The 23,839-nt window shown below is 41.3% G+C and overlaps 2 protein-coding genes across 3 annotated transcripts; both read right to left on the bottom strand.

Annotated features, from left to right (window-relative positions):
* Positions 1–1,734: 1,734 nt before the first annotated feature.
* Positions 1,735–11,238, bottom strand: LOC115373345 (skin secretory protein xP2). 2 transcript variants are annotated; one of them, XM_030071689.1, is made up of 4 exons: positions 10,835–11,238; positions 6,065–7,066; positions 3,575–3,646; positions 1,735–3,204 (listed from the first exon to the last, which is right to left on the bottom strand). In XM_030071689.1, exons 1-3 carry the CDS (start codon positions 10,920–10,922, stop codon positions 3,579–3,581), a joined length of 1,158 nt encoding a protein of 385 aa, XP_029927549.1. In that variant the 5' UTR covers positions 10,923–11,238; the 3' UTR covers positions 1,735–3,204; positions 3,575–3,578. The 2 variants fall into 2 exon arrangements, with proteins under 2 accessions (XP_029927549.1, XP_029927548.1); XM_030071688.1 differs by having other exon boundaries at positions 3,575–3,649.
* A 607-nt stretch (positions 11,239–11,845) lies between these two features.
* Positions 11,846–21,022, bottom strand: LOC115373853 (matrilin-2-like). The gene is made up of 12 exons (XM_030072449.1): positions 20,896–21,022; positions 20,111–20,683; positions 19,090–19,212; positions 18,546–18,668; positions 17,238–17,360; positions 16,529–16,651; positions 16,126–16,248; positions 15,333–15,455; positions 14,156–14,566; positions 13,828–13,980; positions 12,873–12,965; positions 11,846–12,147 (listed from the first exon to the last, which is right to left on the bottom strand). Exons 1-12 carry the CDS (start codon positions 21,020–21,022, stop codon positions 12,092–12,094), a joined length of 2,151 nt encoding a protein of 716 aa, XP_029928309.1. The 3' UTR covers positions 11,846–12,091.
* Between the last annotated feature and the right edge of the window lie 2,817 nt (positions 21,023–23,839).

Below are 23,839 nucleotides of genomic sequence, written 5' to 3' on the forward strand. Positions count from 1 at the left end.
TGGTGTGTTTTTATTGAACTCAGAGTGCATGCAGAAGTCTGTGCTGTTGCATGTCAGTAGCTGAACCCTTTTCTCCACCTGTCTGAAGTCTCAGCTCACTCGGTGATGTACATGCACATGTTCTGCCTCAGTGGTTGATTCATCTCTTTATGTATGTTTGTCTTTGTTTTACAATGTGTGTCAAATATATTCTTTGTCATACAAATAATTAAACAGATTAAATTGAAACCGCTCTAACCAGTTCTGGATAGTGCCACCCTTAGGCCAAATTGTCAGCACTAAGCAGCATATGAATACGTGGCTGCTCATGTAAAATAGGCTTGACTGCATGACATATGTTGAGCGAATGACATTCTGTTTTAAAAAATGATCAATCTACAGGTAACATAAACATCTCTTTTTTACCAAAATGTCAGTCTTGTCTGTCAGCTGTCCCTCTCTACAGGTTACATTAAAGCAACTACAAGGAACCTTGATTTTATGATGATTTTTGCAGCCCTTGTGGACAAAAACAGCAGTGTTTTCCAGAATGACGACTGCGTTTCCCATGAGCGCCACCACCTTGTGTCGTAAAGATGTTGATCTGGCCTTGTTGTGGAGATGAATGAAAGAAAGACGTCAAGCTTGCATGTGAGAAGAGACACATCTGTTGACATCCTGGACCATGGCTGACCGCAGCAAATGTTTGAAAGATTGGCTCAGCCTCACTTTAAAAAAAAAAAAAAAACACACAACACAGCAAAGTGCAACATCTACAGTAAGGATATTTCATGCGAGGGAGGAAGCAGAAAAAGAAAAAAAAACATTTTTGGGTCGGGGGCTATCCAGCTCTGAAGCGAGTGCAGCGACCAGCCAGGTGGGTGGCAGCTCGGTCTGAACCGAGGTTCTTAAAGTTCACTAAATTAAAACTAAAGCTAGGGGTGAATAAACATTTTAGTTCACTGAAATAAAAATGACAACTAGACTTGAGAAAAAAAAACAAAAACTAACTGAAACAATATTGTGTGCTTACAAAACTGACTAAAGTAAAATAAACATTGTACAACAATGTCTTCAATTTTAATCTTTGCCAGTTTGGTCAAGTTTGTCAACACAACAAGCACAAAGAGAAGCTGGTGCAGAATGTTTACTGAGACGTCAGCTGCCTTCACAAAGTGTTGAGTTTGTATTGGAATACCCATTCTGAACATGTTAAGTCTTTACCATGAATACCTCTCACATTATAATAATAATAATAATGATAATTTAAAAAAAATAATAATACTTAAACTGAGAAAAATGAAACAACAATAACTGAACTGAAATGAGCAAACCAACTCTGGAAACTAATTCAAACTAAAATGAATTGACAACAAAAATTTAAAAAGAAAAATTGTAAAAAAAAAAAAAAAAAAAAAAAAAAAAAAGTAATGAAAAATACAAAACTATAATAACTCTGGTCTAGACGACAGGCAACAACAACAAAGGCGGAGAGGACGAGGACGAGGCAGAGGCAGAGCGAGGGTAGATACAGCGGAGCCTGGTTGACTGTGGGCCGCCGGTGGAATAATCTACTGGGGGGACATAGATGATTTTGGTATCTGTTCTCGTTGCTTAATAGGTGGCCAAAGGGCCACGTGTATTCCTTAAAGAATTCATTTTAAAACACGCAGAAAAATGGCTGCTAAAGCTCCGAGTCCCACTCTTCAACAGAGTTTGGTGTACACTTTAGTTCAAAAAACAAATGCGGCACAGTTATTAGTAGGTAAGACTTTATTTATTCTGTACACTAAAAGGTTAGCGGCATCACAGCTAAAGCTCAGAGAATGGATATATTACAGAAGAATAAGCACTTCCAAGGACTTGAATAGATAAAGAGAGATCATCAGACATCAAAACAAACATCCCACAACTTCCATCCCATCTCACACAAGTAAGCTAATGTTTTCTAGGAACTTTACACTTTTGCAGCACAGAATGTAGAAACAATGGTGCATTAAATATTATGCCCTCTAAGTGATGCGTCACTCTACAGCTGCAGCAAAATGGCCTCGTGAAACAGCAAGATGGCATGTCAATAAATAAACCTGGATCTTCTACATCCTCAGCCTGTGAGAGGTTTCACGCATCATTTCCACATATGGTACATTTCTTCCTCCTTTCACGCATCTTCAGAACACAAATATTGCAATCATGATTCCTCCATAAAGCGTAACAAAGTGATGATAAAACAGCAGGAAAAAAAGTAAAAAAAAAAAAAAAAAAAAAGGATGCATGCGACATCAAGAAACTCTTATCAACATCATACTGTACACTCTGTCTCTAATACTCAACCCTTAGTATTGTCATTTCTGTTAAATAAACCTTATTAGCAAGGCTGTAATTAAAATCTGTGTAAACTCAAAAACAAAAATGTGGGATTATGGCAGAATTTACACTCCAACAAATCTAAAAATGTCATCCATGTCAGTAAAATGTGTTTTTTTTTTTTTTTTGTAACTGATGAAAAACACATGGAAACTGAAGCTCAGATCTGTCACATTTAGGTGGGGGGGGGGGGGGGGGGACATCAGATTTTAGCTGGCAGTGTAAATTTAGCCAGTGTTTCTGTCACCGTCCAGTTCGGTTCATAACTTAGAGCAGTTTGCATCATTTCATTCACAGTTGCAATGTGTTTGGCTTGTATTCCTCACAGAAGCAGCGAACTGAAGTAGATGTGGATTCTTGTAGCCAGGCCTCCTCACACAAAGCCGTTTCAGTACATTACTGGTCTGTCATTGATAAGAGAGTAAGGCAATACAATCTGAACCAGGGCTTCACAGTTTTTCTGAGTATTGCATCCTTTTGCTTCACCTAGCCTATCGTGAGTGTTTTCACTGCACATACACTATGATCAATGTATGTGAGTCCAGGCACTTAATTTCTCTATTTTAAAAAAAACTGTATTATATCACAGGTGCAAAGGATTATATTTACAAATACAGGGAGAAAAATCTTAATCTTTCCTGAATAACGATGTATTAAGGCACTGAGGTGTGTGAGCCTAACCAGACATGTTAATGTAGCTGGTGTACCGTTTAGTGAGCTGTGATAAGACAATTTTGATATTAAATGTATTGTTTTGTTGCTTCATGTTCTTGTTCTCCAGTTGCCTTTACACTTGCATCTTTGGGGTGTTTTCATTATTTTGGTAGGTCTCTTCTGCAAAAGGTCCCAAATCCATGTCTAAAAGAAAATATGGAAAAAGAGAAGTGAGCAGGCTAATAAACCTGAGGCATCTGTGATCAGTTTAATGCTATCTAACACAACATAGTGTGTAGTGAAGCATCAAAGCAATGCCAAGAGTCACATCCTCTCTGCTCCCTTGTTGATTAGATAGATTACAGTTAGCAATCAAATGGCATCAAATGAAGCCAGTTTTTATTAAAATGTTACTTTTTTCTGTTCAGCGTTCTAATTTTACACAGTTAATTATTGGCAGTGGGTATCTTGATGCATATAGCTTAATTTGGTGCCTGTGACTACAAGGGCAGTCACAGTAACGTCAGTATGGTGAATGATCCTGTCCAGCTGTCATGTGTTGGTCGGATCTTACCAGTTCAGTCCTCCTTTTTGGCTTTCTCACTCTCTGTTTCCTGAGAGGCCTCAGCTGCTGGCACCCCCACCTCTGCTGCACACGCACACAAACACAAACACACGCAAGCACGAAGTCAGCTCTTAGCAGTCCCATACAAAACATTACATTAAAGTCAACCATGTTGTGGAGGCTCGAGCTCAGCTGACACATTTTAATGTTGATTTTTTCATCACTAAAGCCATATCAACAGTATCTACTATGTTTCACAGAAAAAAACTTCTGAGCCATTATTCCCTCTAACACACCATGTGTCTCTGCAGTGCCATGCATTTTTCAGTTTACTAGCAAGAAATCTGACCTTTGAACCTACATACGCACATGCATGCACACACACACACATAGAAATATTTATGGTCTGCCTCCAGAACAAGAAAGAGCGTCTCAGAGAGTTATGCAATGCCTCTTCCTGACCAGACCATTATGCACATGCTGCCTGGAGGGGCGTCTCTGCCCTAAAAGTACAGCATGTACTTTAAGTGGAATGGAGCCTGCGTTGGAATCAATGGGAATTGACCATACACTGGGCTGTTTCCCAGTGTATGGTCAATTCCCAAGACCTCAAGACCACTGGATGTGCATCTACGTGGCTGGCATACTTAGTCAGTGATTAAACTGATCCTGTCACATCAGTTTGACTCCTCTGCAGTCAGAATGGTTTGGTTGCAACCCCTTTCATTCAGCCTCATATGTACCTGGCTGATCAATCAGAAGTCCATCAAAGCTGTCCTGAAGAACATTGTTTTTGCTTTCATCTACATGGTGTGTTTCACTGTGTCATTCTCAACCAACAGTGGAGAATTTGTGACAGCAGAAGAATCTGCTGCCTTGTGAGGATCTGGCATACCGCTACACTGTTCCCATAATGCTGTGACATAACCAGCCCACAGCACAGAGAGGGTCCTTAGTTCCTTGTTTGAGCAGGTCGCTCTCTCCCAGAAAAGTCAGTGGATGTCTTAATTATATTTAGCAATGCAGCGGCATAAAATTCTGCATATTGTGGACATGCATGCAAAAAAATTAATTAATTAATTAATTTAAAAAAAAAATCTATATATTCATGTTTGTCTTGTTTCAGTATTGTGGGAAAGGTTCATATATGCTGTAAACTGTATTGTTACAGGATGTTATAAATGACAGAATAGATGATACTGTGAGTGTACAAATGAACAAGGAGGTGGCTGCCATAGGACAGTATAGCAAGATGTGCAGATAACGCACACAAAGTAACAGAGTGTGTATTACACATCACTGGGTTTCTCTTTCAAAGATAGTGCATTTTAGTGTGCGCCATACATTTGCATGGTGACTGAAGGCCAGTCAGGCCCACAGGGAATTTACATTGTCTTATGTAATTCAAAGCGACAGGGCATAATTATCATCTCGTCCGCTCACAATAGAGCACAATATGTGAGAGTAGCGTGACTGGGGCTGTTACGCTGACAACATGCTCAAGCTATAACCGCCACACTGAAGAGTGTGTGTGGCTGCTTTCACTGTCCTTCACACTGCATCATCTGTTCAGCCTCATGGCTCCAACAATATCCGTCCTGTTCATCTTGTCAGCTCCAACCAATCACAGCAGGAGTTTGACAGAGAAATTTGCATGGATTGTTCATTACAAGAATAGTTAAATGGTTCACTGGGAGTTTGTTGTAGCTTGCTGTGTGTATTGGATACCCCCATAGTAACCAAAGTCAGAGCTTCTGGGGGGGTGGTCTTGTGAAATTTTGTCTTTCAACAATAACTGTCTTCCAGGCATCTGACTGATAAGAGGATGGATTAGATGTTCTGACTGGTGACTGATTATTTATTTTTCGCCAGAATGTAAACAAGATCTTATCTATTTGTGCATTACTTAGTCTGCTCCCATCAGTCACTCACCTCTTGTTGCTTGTTTGAACATGCTTAGTGCCTCCCTGATGGACCTAATGCATTTTTGCATAGATGCCTCAGCTTTTTGAGCCTGTGGCAGTGCTGGATGGCCTGACCCACACCCAAAATAACTCTCTTTGTCCAGGGCAGGGCAGAACTTCTATTTAGAGTTAAAGTGAGCATGACAGGTTTTTCAGGAAACTGTTCAGTGAGTTCATTATGGTAAGTCACCGAGCTAGAATACCTGTTTTAAACATCCTAGGGACACACTCACGTTAGCAATGACAGTTGGTGCTCAGCTTGAATCTTCACCTTACAGCCAATAACAGTTTATGAATACACTGAAGAAATGTGGCCACACCACATTCCAGTGCATTGTGTTACCTCTAAAATATAAATGAGTATCTGCTCTAAATAGATAGATATAACTTTTTTTTCCTGGGATTCTGCTTTACTCTGCTATGCTATTACAGAATTTAACAAGAAGGGACAGTGAGTTGTTCCTCAAAATCTGGCAAGAAACATGCTAAAGTTCTGACAGGGTAAGAGTGACAGTAATATGGAGTTGCCTCATACCCTGTGGTGTGGGTTCAGGGGCAGCAGGAGCTGGGTCAGCTGGAGCAGGCACGACCACAGGAGCTTCTGCTGGGGCTGCACTGTCCACTGCAGGCTCTGAAGCTGTTGCTGGTACCACATCAGGGGCAGCGGGTGCTGCCTCTGCAGGGGTTTCTGAAACTACTGGTGTGGATTCAGGAGCCTCAGCCTCCTTGACAGCCTCAACAGCAGCAGATTCAGCTTGAGGACCTGGAGCTGAGGCTGCCTCTGCCTCAGCAGGGGCAGTAGTGATGTCTTTGGTGTCTTCAGCAGCAGGCTGAGGCTCGGCCGGGGTCTCTACTGCAACTGGAGCTACAGATGGCATCTCTGGAACAGTTGCTGCAGCAATCTCTACATCTATTATTTTCTCTCCAACTGGTGCTGAGGCCTCAGCTACTGCAGCATTTTCAACCGGAGCCTCCGCCTGCACAGAGGCAATAGCTTCAACAGGAGCCTCAGCTGCCACCGTGGCCGCCTCAACCACAACAGGGGCCTCTGCCTGCACTGCTACAACAGGTTCAATAGCAGGGGTAGCAACTTCAGCAGGGGCCTCAGCTGGCACGTCAGCTGCCTCTGCCACAACAGCAGGGGCCTCTGTCAGTGCTGCTACAACAGGTTCAGCAGCAGGGGCTTCCTCTTTAGCCTCAACAACAGCTTCAACCTCAGGAGCAGCCTCACTCTCTACAGTTTCTACTGGAGCAGCTTCCTCCTTTGGTGGCACCACTTCCACCACTGCTGTAGCGGTCACAGGTTCAGCAGAAACTTCTGTGGGGGCGTCTGGTGCTGGCTCTGGTTTTGGTTCTGGAGCAGCCAGGAGGTCCTCCCCGGAACCCAGATCCTCCTGGGCCTCAAGGGCCACTAGCACAGCCTCAGCTTCATCGTCAGCTCCTGGCTGCACATCATCTGGTAAGGCACTCTGCACAGGCAGCTGCATCTGGTCCTCGATGGTTTCTGCATCTTCTGCAATGATGCCATTTCTGACGGCTGTAAGTAGAGAGATAGGCAAAGGAAAGGTTAGTTCAAGTTACCCTAAACAAGATCATAAAGTTATTAGATGGTAAAAAGTCTTTTCTCCATCTGTCGTACCAGTGAGAATGATGGGGAGGAAAAGAGGATACTTAAAGATCAAGTGGCAGTAGAAAATTTACATCAGTCTCTTTAACAAATGATATTCTCTTAATCTTTGACACTGACTGCAAGACACTGCCTAGCAACAATTTGTTGTTTTTTTTCCTTGCAAGCCTTGTAGGGGGTCTGAAACCATCCTTGAGCTAATCTATCAATTGAATGACTTTGTTAATATATTACCAGTTTTGTCATGACAACGCCTTTGCCAACATAATGTGCCTAAATGATCCGTTCCTCCTTCATACAATAGATTTACTTTATAAACAATATTTCATTCTTTACTTATCTGACTGTGGAAAATATTTCATAGATGTAAAAAATAATTAAACCAGTGAATTCTAATTTAGCCATCTTGGTGCTTAATTTGTTGTGACCATAACCATGCACTAAACTATTAAGTTTTGCCTCAGTAAAACTGTACTTTGGCATGGACAAATGGAGAAAAGATAAACAATAAAGGACCACAAATGTGCGCTTAAGAAAACATCCTTTAATTTCCGTTCCTGCAAATATGATTTGCTGAAACCTGTATTTGCCTTAAGCCCGGAAGACAAGCAAGGCATGCACAGAGGAAATAAGATACACATGAGAGTGACTTTTCTGCATCTCATGTTTGGACAATAACTCCTGCTTTATTCTTGTTTCTAGACCCCTATTTCTCTCCTTAGTGAAACTCCAGCCCCTGGGTATGAAACTGCAGAAGACATGGAACAATAGCACTCTTGGTCACCTCAACTCAAATGTCAGCTACTGAAATGCACAACACCTTGCAGAGGACAGTTTTTTTGTTAGTGACCACTTTTTCACACAAACACGGGGTGGACATTGCTCACAAGTCAGACAAACCGAACGGATTCAGTTAGCTGAATGGGTGGATAGCTTGGACGCTGCAGCTTCCTGATTTTATTTGTCTGTCAGTAGTGGTAAAAAGGACAGGGAGCGATGACTGGAAGGGAATGTGACGGCCTGGCACCCTGTATGAAAATGAGCCAATGGAAGAACAACTAACAAAGAGATTGGTTAGGGCCACTGAAATATTTCTCAACAGCCAAAATCTAAGCTGAGCTCCATAACTTTGTGACAATACTTTTTTTTTTTTTTTTTTTTTTTTCATATTTAGTTAAATGACTTTACTTCTGCCGGCTTTCTGTTTTATGATTGTTATGCAATTTTCTTGACTTGTGAAGCAAGCAAGCTAGCAAAAATTGCTGGTGTGGTGTGGGGGAGGTGAGTAAGGGTGGAGTGAAGGGTGACAGTCAATAAGGCACATCTGGATCAAGTTACACTGTTCTTATGTAGGCCTGCAAATGCTGAAAAATGATCTGAATTGCAGAGTTTGTCATAACCAAATGTCTTGTGCCTCTGTCCTCATTTCAAAAATCCACAGCATCCAATACGTTAGAACAGCCTTCCATTATTAAACATGCTCCCTCTGTAAAGGTTTCTGACATTTCCCTGTGCAGTCTCCAATTCTTCAAGCAACAGTCCATTGGTGCTATCACCCCCGATCTAACACAGAGAATGAAAAGCTGTTGTCTGCATTGTACACTAGAGTTGGTGCTGAAGTGTGTGTGTGTGTGTGTGTGTGTGTGTGTGTGTGTGTTATGGCTGAGACAGAGACAGCCTCTCTAGGCATGGATGACTCGTGTGTCAACATGATTTAGCAGCCAAAGATGACAGAGATCCCAGTCAAAACAGTGGCATGGCTGGCTGGGGCTGAACAGGAGCACAACAAGGGGGGCACAGGGGGGCCCGAACAGGGGATGGGACCACTGATGGCTTGGATGGCATACAGCAGGCAGAGAAACAGACTGCACACTGTATAATTTAAAACCTCCACCCATACAGCCACTTTACAGAAGCTAGCCAGGGCAAAGAGCACAATAACCGGTCTTCTTGTCAGAGTGACGCAAGACCCTGGAGAGGCACAGAGCTCCTCCAGGTGACTGTGGCTGGCTGGCTGGAGAAACAATGCCCCAACTCAAACAACACAAAATGACATAGTGTAAAGATGGAAGCTCTATAAATGACTACAAAGGAACTATAATCCAGTCAGTTTGGCAGCTTCTTCATGATGGCAAGAAAAACTGCTTTTATGACTGTTCCTGCCTCCTGTTTGATAACTAAGAAACCGTTTTTTTAAGAAAATTTTTAAAGAAAATTTTTAAAGAAAATTTCAGACTAAAGCTTGTCCTTATTCAAATTAAAGTGTCACCTTGACTTAAGTAAACAAAAGTCACATGCAAAGAGGTGTACTTTCCAATAACGTCGTAGATTATCTATGCAAAATAAGTGCATTCCAAGCTAAATCATGACCAGCTGTGTATGTAGAGGGGCAGAGAGTGATGCAGCAAAGCACACAGAACAGCACATACTGTAGATGAAGCAATTGCATAATCCCTCTTAGCTGTGCCTGGCATGAAATACCCATGTGGCAGCAGGTCTCACTCATGAATGGACAATCATGGTCTGTGTCAGGCATTTCAGTGGATGGCTATACAGGCTTAGACCACAGAGTCCACATGCAAAGCCAAACAGACCAAGGCAACTGCCCGCCTCTTTTCCCTTGTACAGAACGTGACTACACATGTACATGCCATTCACAAAAAAAAGGCCAGGGTTTGCTGTCCTGTGCAACGGTGTAGCACTGGATGTTTTCTCTCCAACAGGACATCAGTCTTGTTCTTGCCTCTCCTCATCTGCAAGTCTTCATCTAGTATTTGTGAAAGCCATACATTTCTGGAACAGGTTTGCAGCACTTCTGTGGTTTAGTAGGCATGCATGCATGTGTACTGGACATGGGAGAGGCCGCAACTCGAACTCAGGCACGCCTTTTTGTGGATCCCTTTGCATGCAAATTTTGGATAGACATTGCACATATCGCCATCTGAGCCATTTATCACAGCTGATTCTCAAACTACAGAGAAGAAACCCTTCTGTACACCTGAAAAACCATCAAGGTAGATTTCAGTGAACAGGTGTGTGTTGAAGAAAATTGCTCTGACAAGGCTGCTCTGCCTTGAATCACAGCAAACAGGTTGGGTCAGAACTCGTGCCTCAGGCTGTAAGTGAACTGCAGAAACACAGTGTGCTACTGTGAGCTTTGCATGTTCATAGGTCTAGCATTGTTATACCAATTTATGTTCAACTATAATGCCCAATTAGCTTTATGGAATGGGGATAGGTGGAGAGTTAAACATGATCATACAAGTCAGTCCCCTCTCTGGTCTCATTTCATCAATACATCACACAGTGCAGTTTATAGTTTTGTCAAAACTCTGACAGAGGATATCAGGCCTGAAATGACTGACTAAAGATCAGTGACAGCAGGTTAATGACTTGAATGAACATGATAATACTAAACATGGCTAAACATGATGATATTTTCTCACACTGTCCAGAGGTAGTAGTGTGTTCACCAGAGTAGAGTGAGAAAGCACACAGTGTACCAGCACAACCGGCAGCAGTCACGCCTCCCTCAACAAGACTTTACTGAAGAAAAATAGAACAGACTTTCAATCACATCCTGACAAAATGTACAGAGCATTCTCACTAATGAGAGGTACAAGATCCTTTTAAACTGCATTTTTAGACTGGTGGTAATACTTTCTCATCAGTACTCACCCAAAGTATCTCCATTGCTCTCCTCTGGCTTTGTACCTGGTCTTTTCTCCTGGTCAACAGTCTGTGCACTGGATGAGGAGCAACCCATTTTTAAGAGAAAAAAAAATGAGTTGACTTCAGGAGATGCAGTTAGATGGAAAACCTAGAAACTGTTGTATGAGTGAGCAAAAGTCCCAGTGCTCTCTGTTAGCAAAGACAGAGAAGGGCTAGTAGTGAAAACATGGACAGCTCTTCGGTTCCTAAAAGCAGCTGGGCACCATCATCTCCCCTTGTCTGCCTATGTGTTCATGCATGGCCTGCTGCCCTCTTGCCCCAGACAACGCTCTGCTGTGAGCAGCTAAGCAGTGCAGGCAACTACTGGTGAATATCCCAGGACTGCCTCTCACTCACACTCACTTCACATTCAGGAGGAGGCGTGTGTGTGTGTGTGTGTCTGTGTGTGACTTGTCCTCCTCCCCGTCACAGGAGTATCCTCCACTGGAGAGGATCCACCACCTTGTGGTAAGGTTTGGGGTAGCAGCATGTGACTATGGTGCATTTCCATAAATCAGTTTTCATGAAGTGATAGGTCAAACTATCAAATACATAAAATTAAATAAGATTAGATTAAACTCAGTTCAGTTCAATTAAATCCAATTCAATTAAAAATCCGGACACTTTCGATAATTTGTGTTTGCGCTGCAGCAAGTTTCACTTCCAGAGATCTTATTGGTTGTTTAGCCATTTCAATCTTAACACAGGAGGAATGTACACTCATGTATTATACTTGTTGATGTGGATTATTTAGGTCTGTGTAGATCATATTGCACTACTAGCATACCTTTGTCTTTTTCCCTTTTTGTAGGTAATATATGTAGGTACCAAAGACGACTTGGAGATAAAGTTTTGATCATTATAAAATCAGACAAATACACAAATTAGGAGAGATGACCCTTTATTTTTCAATGTACAAAGTGTTATTACTTTGGTTTGTCATTACATAAAGTACCTTTCACACAGGAGTGTTTAGATCCTGAAGCTGCACGGACCTGCCATATAAAAATGCTCTATTTTAATACCTCTAGTTGGCAAAGATACAATTTTAATATCGTTCTCCATTTTTATACAAAAAAAACAAACAAAAAAAAAAAAACATGTTGTCTACAATAGTGTATAAACAGCAGTTTCATTAGGAAGCATTGCATATGTGTCAGTGTAGCTCGGTGAGGACCCCTTGAACGCTACACTGCAGGTCAGAGAAGGTCAAGTCTGAGCCTCTCACTTCTGCACAAGTTGGTTCCCGAGTGTCTCCAGCCGCTTTGACATGGCTTCAAGTAATCATGTTAAAGAAAGACACTATAAAACAAAACAAACACACTATAACATACCACCTTCTGAAATTTCTTATCTTAAAGCAATGTATAGTCAAAATCTGAAAATATTATCTATCCTTCATGGATTCATGGATTCATGGATTTTCCCTGAAACAAAAAAGGTATTTGTAAGGCTAATCTGTCATATGTCCAATTCATAGCATGGATCATGTCTCTCTTTAATGTTGAAAAATGAAAAACAAGAGACTTGCCCCTCAGTTCAGCAATTGCCAGCGATTAAATACTTCTCTTGACAAAAATATTACCTAAAATTTAAGTACATTTTACAGGACCTAATGATCTATTGTGGATACTTTTACTGTGTTATTTTAAGGGTAAAAGGAAACACAACACAGCATATTCAAGACAATAAAATTTTTGTACTTATCAGCAACTATTAGTAGCTTGGTAGCACAGACGTCCTACTCTTGAAAAATATCCTTAATAGATTAAAAAAATCCCCTCCAAGACTGTACTTACATAATGTTTTTCTTTGGATCTTGAATAGTTAAATAAAATACTTAGAAAAATGAGCATGGAAACATCAGCGTCATCCATTTGTTTGCAGTGCAGTTGGAGACTTTTGGAGAAAGATTTGGCAGAGACAGATCTGACAGAGGCTGCTTGAGTCATGAGCTGGATGTTAATTTAATTTTAAGGTGGATTAGCCCTTTATGGAAGGATATTACTCTGTGCCAGGTTCTTCAGCTTCTCTGTGACCTGTTTCTGAAACCTCATCACATTCTCACACTGACACATCTCTTCATCGGAAGGCTTGTCTGTGGGGAGAGAAATGAGTCAGATGAAAAGTTTTCCTGTCTTTGGATCTGTTTCATTTTTTCAGGCCTTCTCAAAAACTCAAAGACGAGGGAGTGACACTTTCAACATGTTCCCCTGCAGGTTTCCCTTTCAACGTCTCCCTGCAGGGACTTTAAAACACCCTGTTGAAAAGCAGTCGCTGTGTTCGGAGAAGGCACCATTGCAGTTGCTATTGATTCATTAGAATACTATGCATTGGACATGATCTATTCACAAAAGTAATTACTGCCGACATCAAACAGGTACCACCACTGTTTTGATCGGATCACGACACATCATCGCGGCAGTAGGGGGCAGTGATGCACCACTTCTGTGTTAGAAAGTGTCTTTTCCTGCACACTTCAAACTGTGATATTTCATTTTACCAGGAACACCAACATGTCATTCAGTAATCTGATATGTAAAGGCATTTGAACATAAAGAAAACCTGAAAATTCTGTTTCAGCAATGCTGATCAAGTTACAGAGAGCACTGTAAGACATTAAAAATGGTATTGCTTGTGTGGTAATGCTTTTTGCAATAACATCCTGCAGAAAAAAACAGGCATTTTTACTTCATACAGCATAAAGCATCATCTCCCTGTTTTATCACCAGAAGTTATTCAGAAAAAAATTATCACATTCAGGGTATAAAAGAAAATGATTGAGTTGAAAGTCCCTCATCCAGCACTGTATATTCAATGAGAATAACACATTTTTACATTTTCATTTTTACTTAGTGCTGTATCATTTTAGATTTGTGTCATGTGGAGACCCTACTGATTGGCATGCTGGGAGCCTCTTTTTTTGACAAATTAAATTCAGTCAGTCATGCAAAGAGTACCTTTACATATCCTTGTCTTCAGCTTATTTGCAATTTCTCCCATTTTATCAAAATCTTCCCCATAATACAGATGCTTGTCGTCAGGCTCTGAAGCTATCTCCCTCAGCTCCTGCTCGATAGCTTTGCCAACACCCACGGCATATATTGTGATTCCTGAAAGTGACAGAAAACAGCATAATGAGAAGAAACTGTCATCAGGAAGACTTTGATTCAGTTCTGTTGTACAGCACAATGTCCTACTTTTCAACAGCACTGTGAGCTGAACTGAGTGGGGAGTGCATGGTGAAATAGTTGGGACAGTAGAAAACATGAAGTGAACCAGCTGTACCAGCGTTCTTTGCCTTGTTGGCCCATTCAGAGACATCGTCCTGCGATCGTCCGTCAGTGAACACAATGCTCACACGGGGAGTATTTGCCCTGGCACCTTCTTTGGCTGAAAAGCTGTACTCAAACATGTGACGCAGGGCTGACCCGGTCATGGAGCCTCTCCCCATGTACTGCATCCGGCCCACAGCCTGTTTGATGTCCTGAGCCGTGGCGAAGCGGCTCAGGGTGAACTCCGTACGGACTTTGGTGGAATACTGGAGAAGGCCAACATGTGTGCCTGTTCTGGAAATGTCCAGCGAGTCTACAATGGCTTTGACAAACTGCTTGACCCGCTCAAAGTTGGCAGAGCCCAGGCTCTTGGAGCCGTCAATCACAAACACCAGATCCACGACTCCTTCGCCACACTCCACCTCTGTCAAAAACAAAGACATAACGCTTGTTATCTCGATTCTGGCTGTAATATCAATAAAGTGAATCCTTCTTCTTTTCAGTTTTACTTGTTGTTTTCATTGTTTATATTCTCTGCAGGTGAGACAAGATAATCCCACTTGTTTTCAATGGTAATCAACTTGTTTCCAGAATTTCTTGATTTGAAGTGTCATTTTCTTGATACTAGTGGACTTGGAAACCATTATCTCATCCTGCTGGCATTGAGACTGAACTTGAGACTACAAGACATTTTTTTTACAGTGTAAACTTTACTTGTTTATTTCATCTAGTGTCATCTGTAAGACAATAAATATAACCAAAATAAGAGAAAAGAAGAAAATAGAAGGACAGGTGCAAGAAACCAAAACAGAATAGAGGTTAAAGCAATAAAAAATATTTTTAAAGTGTCACCCCTAGAAAGAGTGGTAAAAATAAAGATCATCAGTTATTAATTACTATTATTACGTTATCCAATAACATTTACCACTACAGCATTTTCATTTAATCATTGATTTATAATAGTAAAAACAATAAAATATGCAAAGCTGAGCTAACACACATTACATTTAGCTGAAGGTTAATTTTGAATTTAATGCTGCATCCTTTGAATCAAATGAGATTTCTCAGGATAAGACCTCACATACAACCAGGAAAGCAGCTTGAAATGTTGGCGTCACAGTAAAAGCACATCGGCTGAATGGTGATCATGAGGAGCAGATAGCAGGTTTACATCAAGAGAAGGATCGTACTTCTGCAGCTCTTGCCGTCCTCATTCAGTGTGAATCCCTCAAAGCACCTGCACACGTAGGAGTCGGTTGTGCTGACACACTGATGCTCACAGCCATGGTCCACTGTCTGGCAGAGATCCAGACCTGAGGGACAGCGATGAATATTATGTTGTAAAGGCTCTTGTTAAATTTGTTTATTGCTTGTGAGGCGAGACTGACACAGGCTTTGCAGAGTGGCTCACATTAAAATGACCTTCATGTTTGGCATAGAGGAAATACTTTCAATTCGGTTTGAAACAAAAGTATGATAATAATGGAAATTTACATCCTCAGCTGCAAGCTACTGTCACTATAAGTCCTCATGCTTGTTAAAATTATAAACAAGTGATGCATATTTAATGAGAAAAGGCTATAAATGTGCAGAACGACGATCTAAGGACACAAATTCCCCATCGTGCTGCACATAAATACAAAATATCCCCTTTAATCCTGTCAGGGGAAGAAAAAAACAAAAAACAAAACAGGAATTTCTAGGGAGCAGGGGGATTAACACTGACCTCACAACTCATTCAGAATTCACTCAAAATTATGTAACATGTAATACCAGCTTGGAAAAAGACACAGTCACAGAACATGTTGAGGAAAGATTATGCTATGAATTTAGTTCACTTCCACTCCATGACAACAGCAAAAAAAAAAGGATCGACTTTGTGTCACCGCCCAAAAATCTACATAATTTACAAAATAAATTACGTCTATAGCATCTCATCAAAACACTCTAAACATTTATCATGATTTATCTTTTTAGACTTACTCTTGCATGTTTTCCCATCTGGTCTGAGTGTGTAACCCTCTCTGCATTTACACACACACGAGTCCTCAGTGTTCATGAACTCCTGCTCACAGCCGTGTTTCCCATCAGCACAGTGGTCAGTCTCTGCAGGGAATAACATTAGTCACTCACAGCAGTTAAAGTTAAGACCAAGTAACAGCCTTACTTAGAAAGCACAATCTGTTAATCTGTAAAGTTGAATTGTTATTTGCATGTCATTGCTGTCCAGTGTAAACCACTTGTCTCCACTTTTTGGTGATTTTCAAGTTTTTACTTAATTTGAGAATTTATGAAGAAGAATAGTGGAGGGTGCTGCAGAACTAAAATCAAACTGTTCTTGGTTGGCACTGAGAGCTCAAACTAAAAGAAAGCAGGTGAGACTTACTCTTGCATGTTTTCCCATCTGGTCTGAGTGTGTAACCCTCTCTGCATTTACACACACACGAGTCCTCAGTGTTCGTGAACTCCTGCTCACAGCCGTGTTTCCCATCAGCACAGTGGTCAATTTCTATAAAGCATTAGTTGAAAAAGATTAAAAGGCACAGGAAAAATGATAGCATAAGGAAAGCAAAGTAAAGTGTAATACTTTAATATTTGTGACTAAGAGTTTACAACACCTGGGTATAACTTTCAGAATGGTGTTCAAGTTAATATTAAATTTTAACTGATTATGTTTACAGAACCCTATGTTTCATTTCATAATTGAATTTCACTGTTTTAAATTTTACAGTTTTACAGACACTAAGCCTGGCTAGATTTGTGTTTGTTGTTTGGTCATCTTTACTCAAGTACCTGTATCAGGTCCTGCATGTTGATAAGATGTAGCCAATAAAAAAGCAGGCTTCCAAAACACCTCCAAAGATGACAGCGCCTGAACAGCCAGTGCTGTGTTGCATTAAAATATATTTGGCTAAGCATAAAACTTTGTTGCTTTCAGTGTGTGCTTTGTCCAATGTCATTTTCTTCTGTATAATTCTTCTGTATGATGTATGTGACCTTGGCTGAATCTGCAAATATAATTTGCTCAGCTGTTTCTGTCAGAAAGAAAGTGTTTCCTGTCATCTCACCTGATTAAAAAGGATAAAAGAACTTACTGCTGCAGGTCTTGCCATCCAGATTGAGTACGTAGCCCTTCTTACACCTGCAGATGTAGGACTCGGTGGTGCTGACACAGTCATGCTCACAGCCGTGGTTCCCCAGGTCGCAGAAGTCTGGTCCTGAATAGTATGAAATTATATTATACACTACTACTACTGCAACTGTTAATACTGGTATAGTACTACTGCTACTACTGCTACTAATACTGAAACTACTGCTGCAGCTATTAATGCTGCTATTATTCTAGGTATTACCATAGCTGCTATTACTGCCACTACTACAAGTACCACTACTGCTCCTGATACTACTACAGTTACTGCTACTGTTATTACTGCTGGTGCTACTACTATTACTACTATTCTCCGCTGTGACTGTCTAATAAAGCATAAATTCCCCAAAATATAATCATAAAAAATGAACAGTGCCACTAGTATGCTTAAGGCCAGGAAGAGGACTTGCACTGATTTAGGATGGCTGAACAGACCCTGCATCTACCTGCACCTCCAGTGAGCTGAGAGGGAGATTTGGATTCAGATCAGCACATATTGTACTTTAAAATGAAAACCAGAGACATCTAAAGAAAGAGTGTGGGTGGGTAATAATTCTGATATTTTTTCAACAAGAAAATGAAACAAATGTCTATTCTTAGACTTAAAACGGTGCCTCAGTGAAATCAAAATTCAGTCTCACTAAGAGCACAAATGGTATGGTTAATATTGTGCCTTTAATCTGGTAGCAGAGATCTGGAGGCGCAGAGCTGTGAACCAAAGGCAGGAGAGATCAAACATCAAACCAACTCTGACTTGTTTTGATTTGGCAGCATTATGACACACTGGATACACCTCCATATTTCAACAGCTGCAAGGATGATTGCAAAAGCACACTTCCTTCAGGAAATCTCCCCCATTTTATTCTCTGCGATTGTCCACCAGAGGAGCAGGAGAGACGTTTTCCAACAGTGGGTGGAAGGGCATCACTGATAACAAGACTGGCCAAATGCTTTATCTCATTTAGAATGGTCGAGGGGATTAGTTCTCAATTCATCCAAGGAGAAATATTGCACGAAAACAGGATAAAACTGTAAAAAAAAAAAAAAAAAAAAAAATCCATGCATGTGCTTCAGTGTGGTATTTTTAATACCAAAACTTTTATACTGACAGTTATGTGGAAATATGTGGAGGATGCAGTAAAAGTAAAGTAAAGGAAAAATGTGTGTGTAGAGAGATCAGTGACAGAAAAGGGAAAAAATGGAGGGAAATGGAGAGGAGAGCCAAGGCATAGTAAAGTAAGAGTAGTAATATTACTGGTGCATGTCTTCAGGTCTATGTTGAGTTGATATCCTGGGCGGCAGCGACACTCATAGCCATCAGGCAGGTTGGCACAGATGTGGGCACAGCCGTGCTCCACTGTGGCACACACATCCTCGCCTACAGAGGAACAACATCGAGAGTGTTTACCCACTGTAACCCAGTCTAAAAATATTTCTATCCACTCTGCAGAAATAACTCACTTGCTCAGGATCTGAAAAAAACAACAACAACAATGCATTCTTCTGCTTTAGGATAGGGCTGTATGTAGAATAAATGAAACTAGTGTAATCTGGGTTTTGATCCCCTGTAATTCATTACACCATTGAATTGAATTAGTGGCTCAAATTAGTGGTTCAAAATGGGAGACGAAAATATGGGGGGTATAAACCCATTCTTTAAAATCTTATTCAATCTTATTCCACAGTGACCAACAGCACAGGCCTGTGGTTGTAACAGCTCCAAGGTATCAATGTATGTAAGGAGTGTAGATGCACAATTAACCCCCTGACTTTGCATCAGAGAAAACTAGTTCTGTTACCTTTACATGTTTTGCCATCAGGGTTGAGGGTGAAGCCTCTCCTGCACTTGCACCTGTACGAGGCTGGTGTGCTCACACAGATGTGCTGGCACTGATGGTCCACCACCTCACACATGTCTGAGCCTGACTCATGTATGAACATACACAAACACAAACACTTTAACAAAAACACATAACAGCATGTAAACTGAGAGAGAGAGAGAGAGAGAGAGAGAGAGAGAGAGATGGAGAGAGAGAAGAATTGGAAAAGAAGAACTTCACAATGTAGTCAGCATGTCAGGGAAAGGAATCATCAATCATTCTCAGTAACTCTCATTAAAGGAGAATTTCCCGCAACTACTACATATTTTGTGTCATTTACTCAGGGCAAGTTGTCTTAATGGATTTCCGACAGAAAAACAGAACAAAGGTTTAAGAGACTGTGGCTGTTATTGTCAGAATGGAGATGATTGGACACTGCTGCAGACAAACAGCAGCAAAAAGGATATGAAAATGACCCTTTAAAATTGTGAAACTCTTCATGCAGCAAAATCCAGCTCTTGACTCTCAATGAACCACTTCCAAAAAATGGCCTCATGCACGAGCACTTGTGCTTGACCAGCCGACACTTTCACTGAACTGAAAACGTGCCTCCTTCGTTGGCCAGGGGTCCCACTCACTGGCAACACTGATGCTTCAGTCAGTGAGCAGCGTAAGTCCTGCATGAGGTTTGTGCATGAGCCATTTTCCAACATTTATTTATTTTGATTTTTTTTTTTTTTTAGCTATAGTACATTGGTTTGGGATGTAATGAGCATACAAATGGAGAATCAATACTTGGATTATGCTGTACAAAGATTTTGAGAATTTGAAACTGATGTGTTCATATCCTTTTTGCTGCTGTTTGTTGAGTGCACCGTTCATCTTTATGCTAACAGAAATAGCTTCAGTCTGGAACCTTTGGTCTCCATCAGGCATTTGATGAAACTTTTATTGTCAGACACAAGGTATTCCTTTAAGTAAATGAGCACTACTCACTCACCTCCACACAGTTTGGACTGGAACACTGAAATGAGGGTTTCCATCTGGCTGAAATTGGCCACCAGGTACACGTGCTCAGAGTGTGGCTCACTGCCTATGGCCCTCAGGGTTTTCATATCCACCCTGCCCACTCCAATAGCGAAGATCTGGATGCCCGCCTGCCTTGCCTGAGCTGCAATCACCTCCACTGAGTCCTGAGGCCGCCCGTCCGTCACGACCATAGCGATACGTGGGATGTGAAGGCTCACCGGTCGTGCTCCCTTTGCCTCGGTGAAGGCTGTCTCCATGGTGTACTGGATGGCCAGGCCGGTCATGGTTCCTGTGGCAAGGTGCTCCATGTTCCTCACTGCCTGCTCCACCTCCGCCCTGGTGCTGTAGGTGTTGAGGGAGAACTCATTCTGGACCTCACTGCCATACTGGAGCAGGCCCACCCGTGTTGCATCAGGACCAACCCCCAGGAACTGGAGCAGGTTAATGATGAAGGTCTTGACCTTCTCGTAGTCGTTGGGACGAATGCTGCGGGAGCTGTCAATGACGAAGATGAAATCCAGCGGGACACCTTTGCAGGGGTTCTCTGGGATCAAAGACATCGAAGAGGTAGTTTTGGACTCTGGGAACCAAGGAGTACAAAACTAAAAGCTCAGTTAGGCCTAGTTCAGATTCATCCCAGAGCTTTTTGAATCCTATTTCCTCAAGCTGTACAACACAGGCAGACACCAAGACAGTGGAATGAAAAAGCAGACATACACAAACTCTCTCTACACACAGGACCACTTGACTGCTCACCCAATGGGCTTGTTTGGACAGTAGACTCATTTCGCCCTCTGGATGCAATGGGTCTGGGACGGCGTCTGTCCAGCCGAACTGCATCACAGCACAACAGGCAGAAGAGGCCGAGGGCCAGTGATCTCATTTTGACTAGAGACTACTGACTACTGGTGGCCTTTACAGAGAGAGGAGAAGGAGCCACATGAAAAAGAGCTGATGGTATCATTGCAGGAGTGTACAGAGAGAGCACAAGAGTTTGCATGAGAGAGACCAAGACAGGACAGTGAAGACAAAGTCTCTGTACTAAGCCAAAATTGGGAAAAAGTGGGCTGATCTGTGGGAACAAACTGGGCTTCTTTCCCTGGCTCTTACTTGAGGATTCAAAAATGAACATGAGTGAACTTTGTGGCATTTAGCATCACAGGAACAATTTGCTGTATCTACAACTCGAATTTTTTTTTTTAGATTAGATTAGATTACCTTTATTGTCTCACAGAGTGAGAAATTTGTTCTGGGCCCCAACGCCCATGCTGCAGCCACACATATCGAACAGTACATAAACAGAGTGTTGCACATCACACAAACAGAAAAAAAAAAAAAAAACATGAAACATGAAAGGAACACGAAATACGTACATAATACAAGTACAGGAACATAATACCAATAATAGATAGTACTATAAAAAAAAAAAAAAAAGAACATGAAATACGTACATAATACAAGTACAGGAACATAATACCAATAAATAGATAGTACTAAAAAAATAAATAAATAAATAAATAAAAAAAAATAACATACATGATGTAAATTATAATGCCACCAAGTCCACCTTCAACTCAGCTCAGACAAAATTACAGATTTAGTGTCAGTGAGGCACTGACGGTGAAGTGATACCTGTCTGTTAGTGAAGACAGGGATTATAAATAGGAAGCACTTTCACCTCCAGCCTATTTCAACTCACCCAGCTTCGGATTTCACATTCTTAACCCAGGGTAGCTGTCATACCACATTATACACAGCATTTGGATAGAGCAAATTTACGATTATCAGTCGAGTTCATGATTTGGAGAAATAAAAATACAACGACACTATGTAATGCTTTTGTTCAGGATTCAACATCAGATTCTGTGTCTGACAGAATTCATACAATAGTCAATAATCAAGGAAAACATTTTGCTATATGTCATTGTGCGCAGTCAACAGAGGTCCGTCTGTAGTGAGCTCTGAGATGTCATGCTGCATAGGTGGCTTCAAGTGATTTAGGGCCAGATGAAATGTACCACAGACTGCTTCCCTGTCCAGTTCCCTGGAGAACCATTCATTACCTGTCATATTCAGACTGCAGCGTCCAAAGCCCTCTGAAGCCTGGCTGTAATAACTTTAGAAGTCAAATTCGTTGCAAACCTTCATGCAGAAGAGATAGAAATGAAGTGGCACTGGTCATATTTTAGGATTCCTAGTCCTGCAGCAGCAAACAAGCTGCTAAGTTTCAAGTCTAAATAGGGCTGTGAGTGTCCTTCTCATTTCAGTTCAGGGTAATGACACCGAGTCAGTGTCTGCTCTCAGGTGTGGGACATGCAACAGTACACAACTGGCATGTACATGATCGCTGCTGACCTGAGATCTGCAGGTGGTCACACACATGTTGCATCCCACACAACATTGTCGACCTCTGCCCTTGCATGTCTTCAATGTCTCTCTTCCACAGAGACTGACAGTGTTTTCCTCATCAACAACCATAAATCAGTGTAACTGCTGCGTAATCTGTGTAAACGCTATAGAGACCTGCGCTGCAGTGCCTGGACACTGCAGACTAAATCTTCTAACTGGCATGGGGTTTAACAGCAATTTTGCTCAAATTTGCTTTGAACAAATTTCAGTGTGTGTGCGTGTGTGTGTGTGTGTGTGTGTGTGTGTGTTCGCATGAAATGGTGTGGTGCCGTTCCCATTCAACCCCCCACGCCCCCCAAACCCTCGCCACCCCCCTCAAGATTTCTAAATAATATGAACCTAGGGTTTGTGTTTACCGCGTAATACAAAAACCAGCGTGTGATATGTTTTATGGCATCTGCTCTCTGTTTTGAACATTCTGGATCTGTGATGGCTTTTCATGCTGCAAGTGAGGGAGGCTGTAAGATGATGCCAAACCTTGCTCTCGAGTAAACACACAGGGAAACAAAGCAGGTGGTGGATGGTGATTCCTTTTTCTATCACAAGAAACTAAATAAATATTATTAGCTCTATAAGAGCAATTTATTAGTATATTTATAAGTATACCATGTGATCACCCAGGGTAAAAAGGCACAGATTATGAAGGGGGAAAAAATACAAACTACTCACCTTGTTACCAAAAACTTACAATTCCAAGAAACAAAGTGTCTCAGTAAATCCCAGGAAGTCAAAAGAGGAGTCCCAGCTTGAAAATCAAGTCCATCCAGTAGCTCCAAACTCTTTTGAGTGTGAACATGGATTTTTCTCAGCTCTCTTTCTTTTTCTGGTCAGGCTCTTTCATTGCTCTGCCTCTTCCTCTTTCTTCCTCCATCCACACTCCTGTTTCTCCATTTACTCCCCCTGTTTGCCTCTGACTCCAACCTGGGAGACGCCTCTTGTTCAACTCAACCTCTGTTGGCAAAACAATTTATCCTGTGTTTGTAAGCCATGTTTGCAGGTTTTTATTCATGAGCCACAGACAACCTTGTGATATTCCTGAATTAGGCACATCCGTGTGTTTGACAGCTTTTGAAACCTGAACAAATTCACTTAATATCTTTAAAAAAAGATTATATCTTTAAAATCAGTTACCACAAAAAATACAGGAAATTTACAATACAATTGCCACAAAGTTATAGAAAAAGTTGTTAAAAAAAAATACAAAAATTACCACAAAAGCCTAGAATATTAGGAAAGAAAAAATGGACAGAATATGACCAGAATAAACTGGAAAATAAAACTACAATAAAAT

The sequence above is a fragment of the Myripristis murdjan genome, chromosome 16 (genome assembly GCF_902150065.1).
Source record: "Myripristis murdjan chromosome 16, fMyrMur1.1, whole genome shotgun sequence".
NCBI classification, from domain to species: Eukaryota; Metazoa; Chordata; class Actinopteri; order Holocentriformes; family Holocentridae; genus Myripristis; species Myripristis murdjan.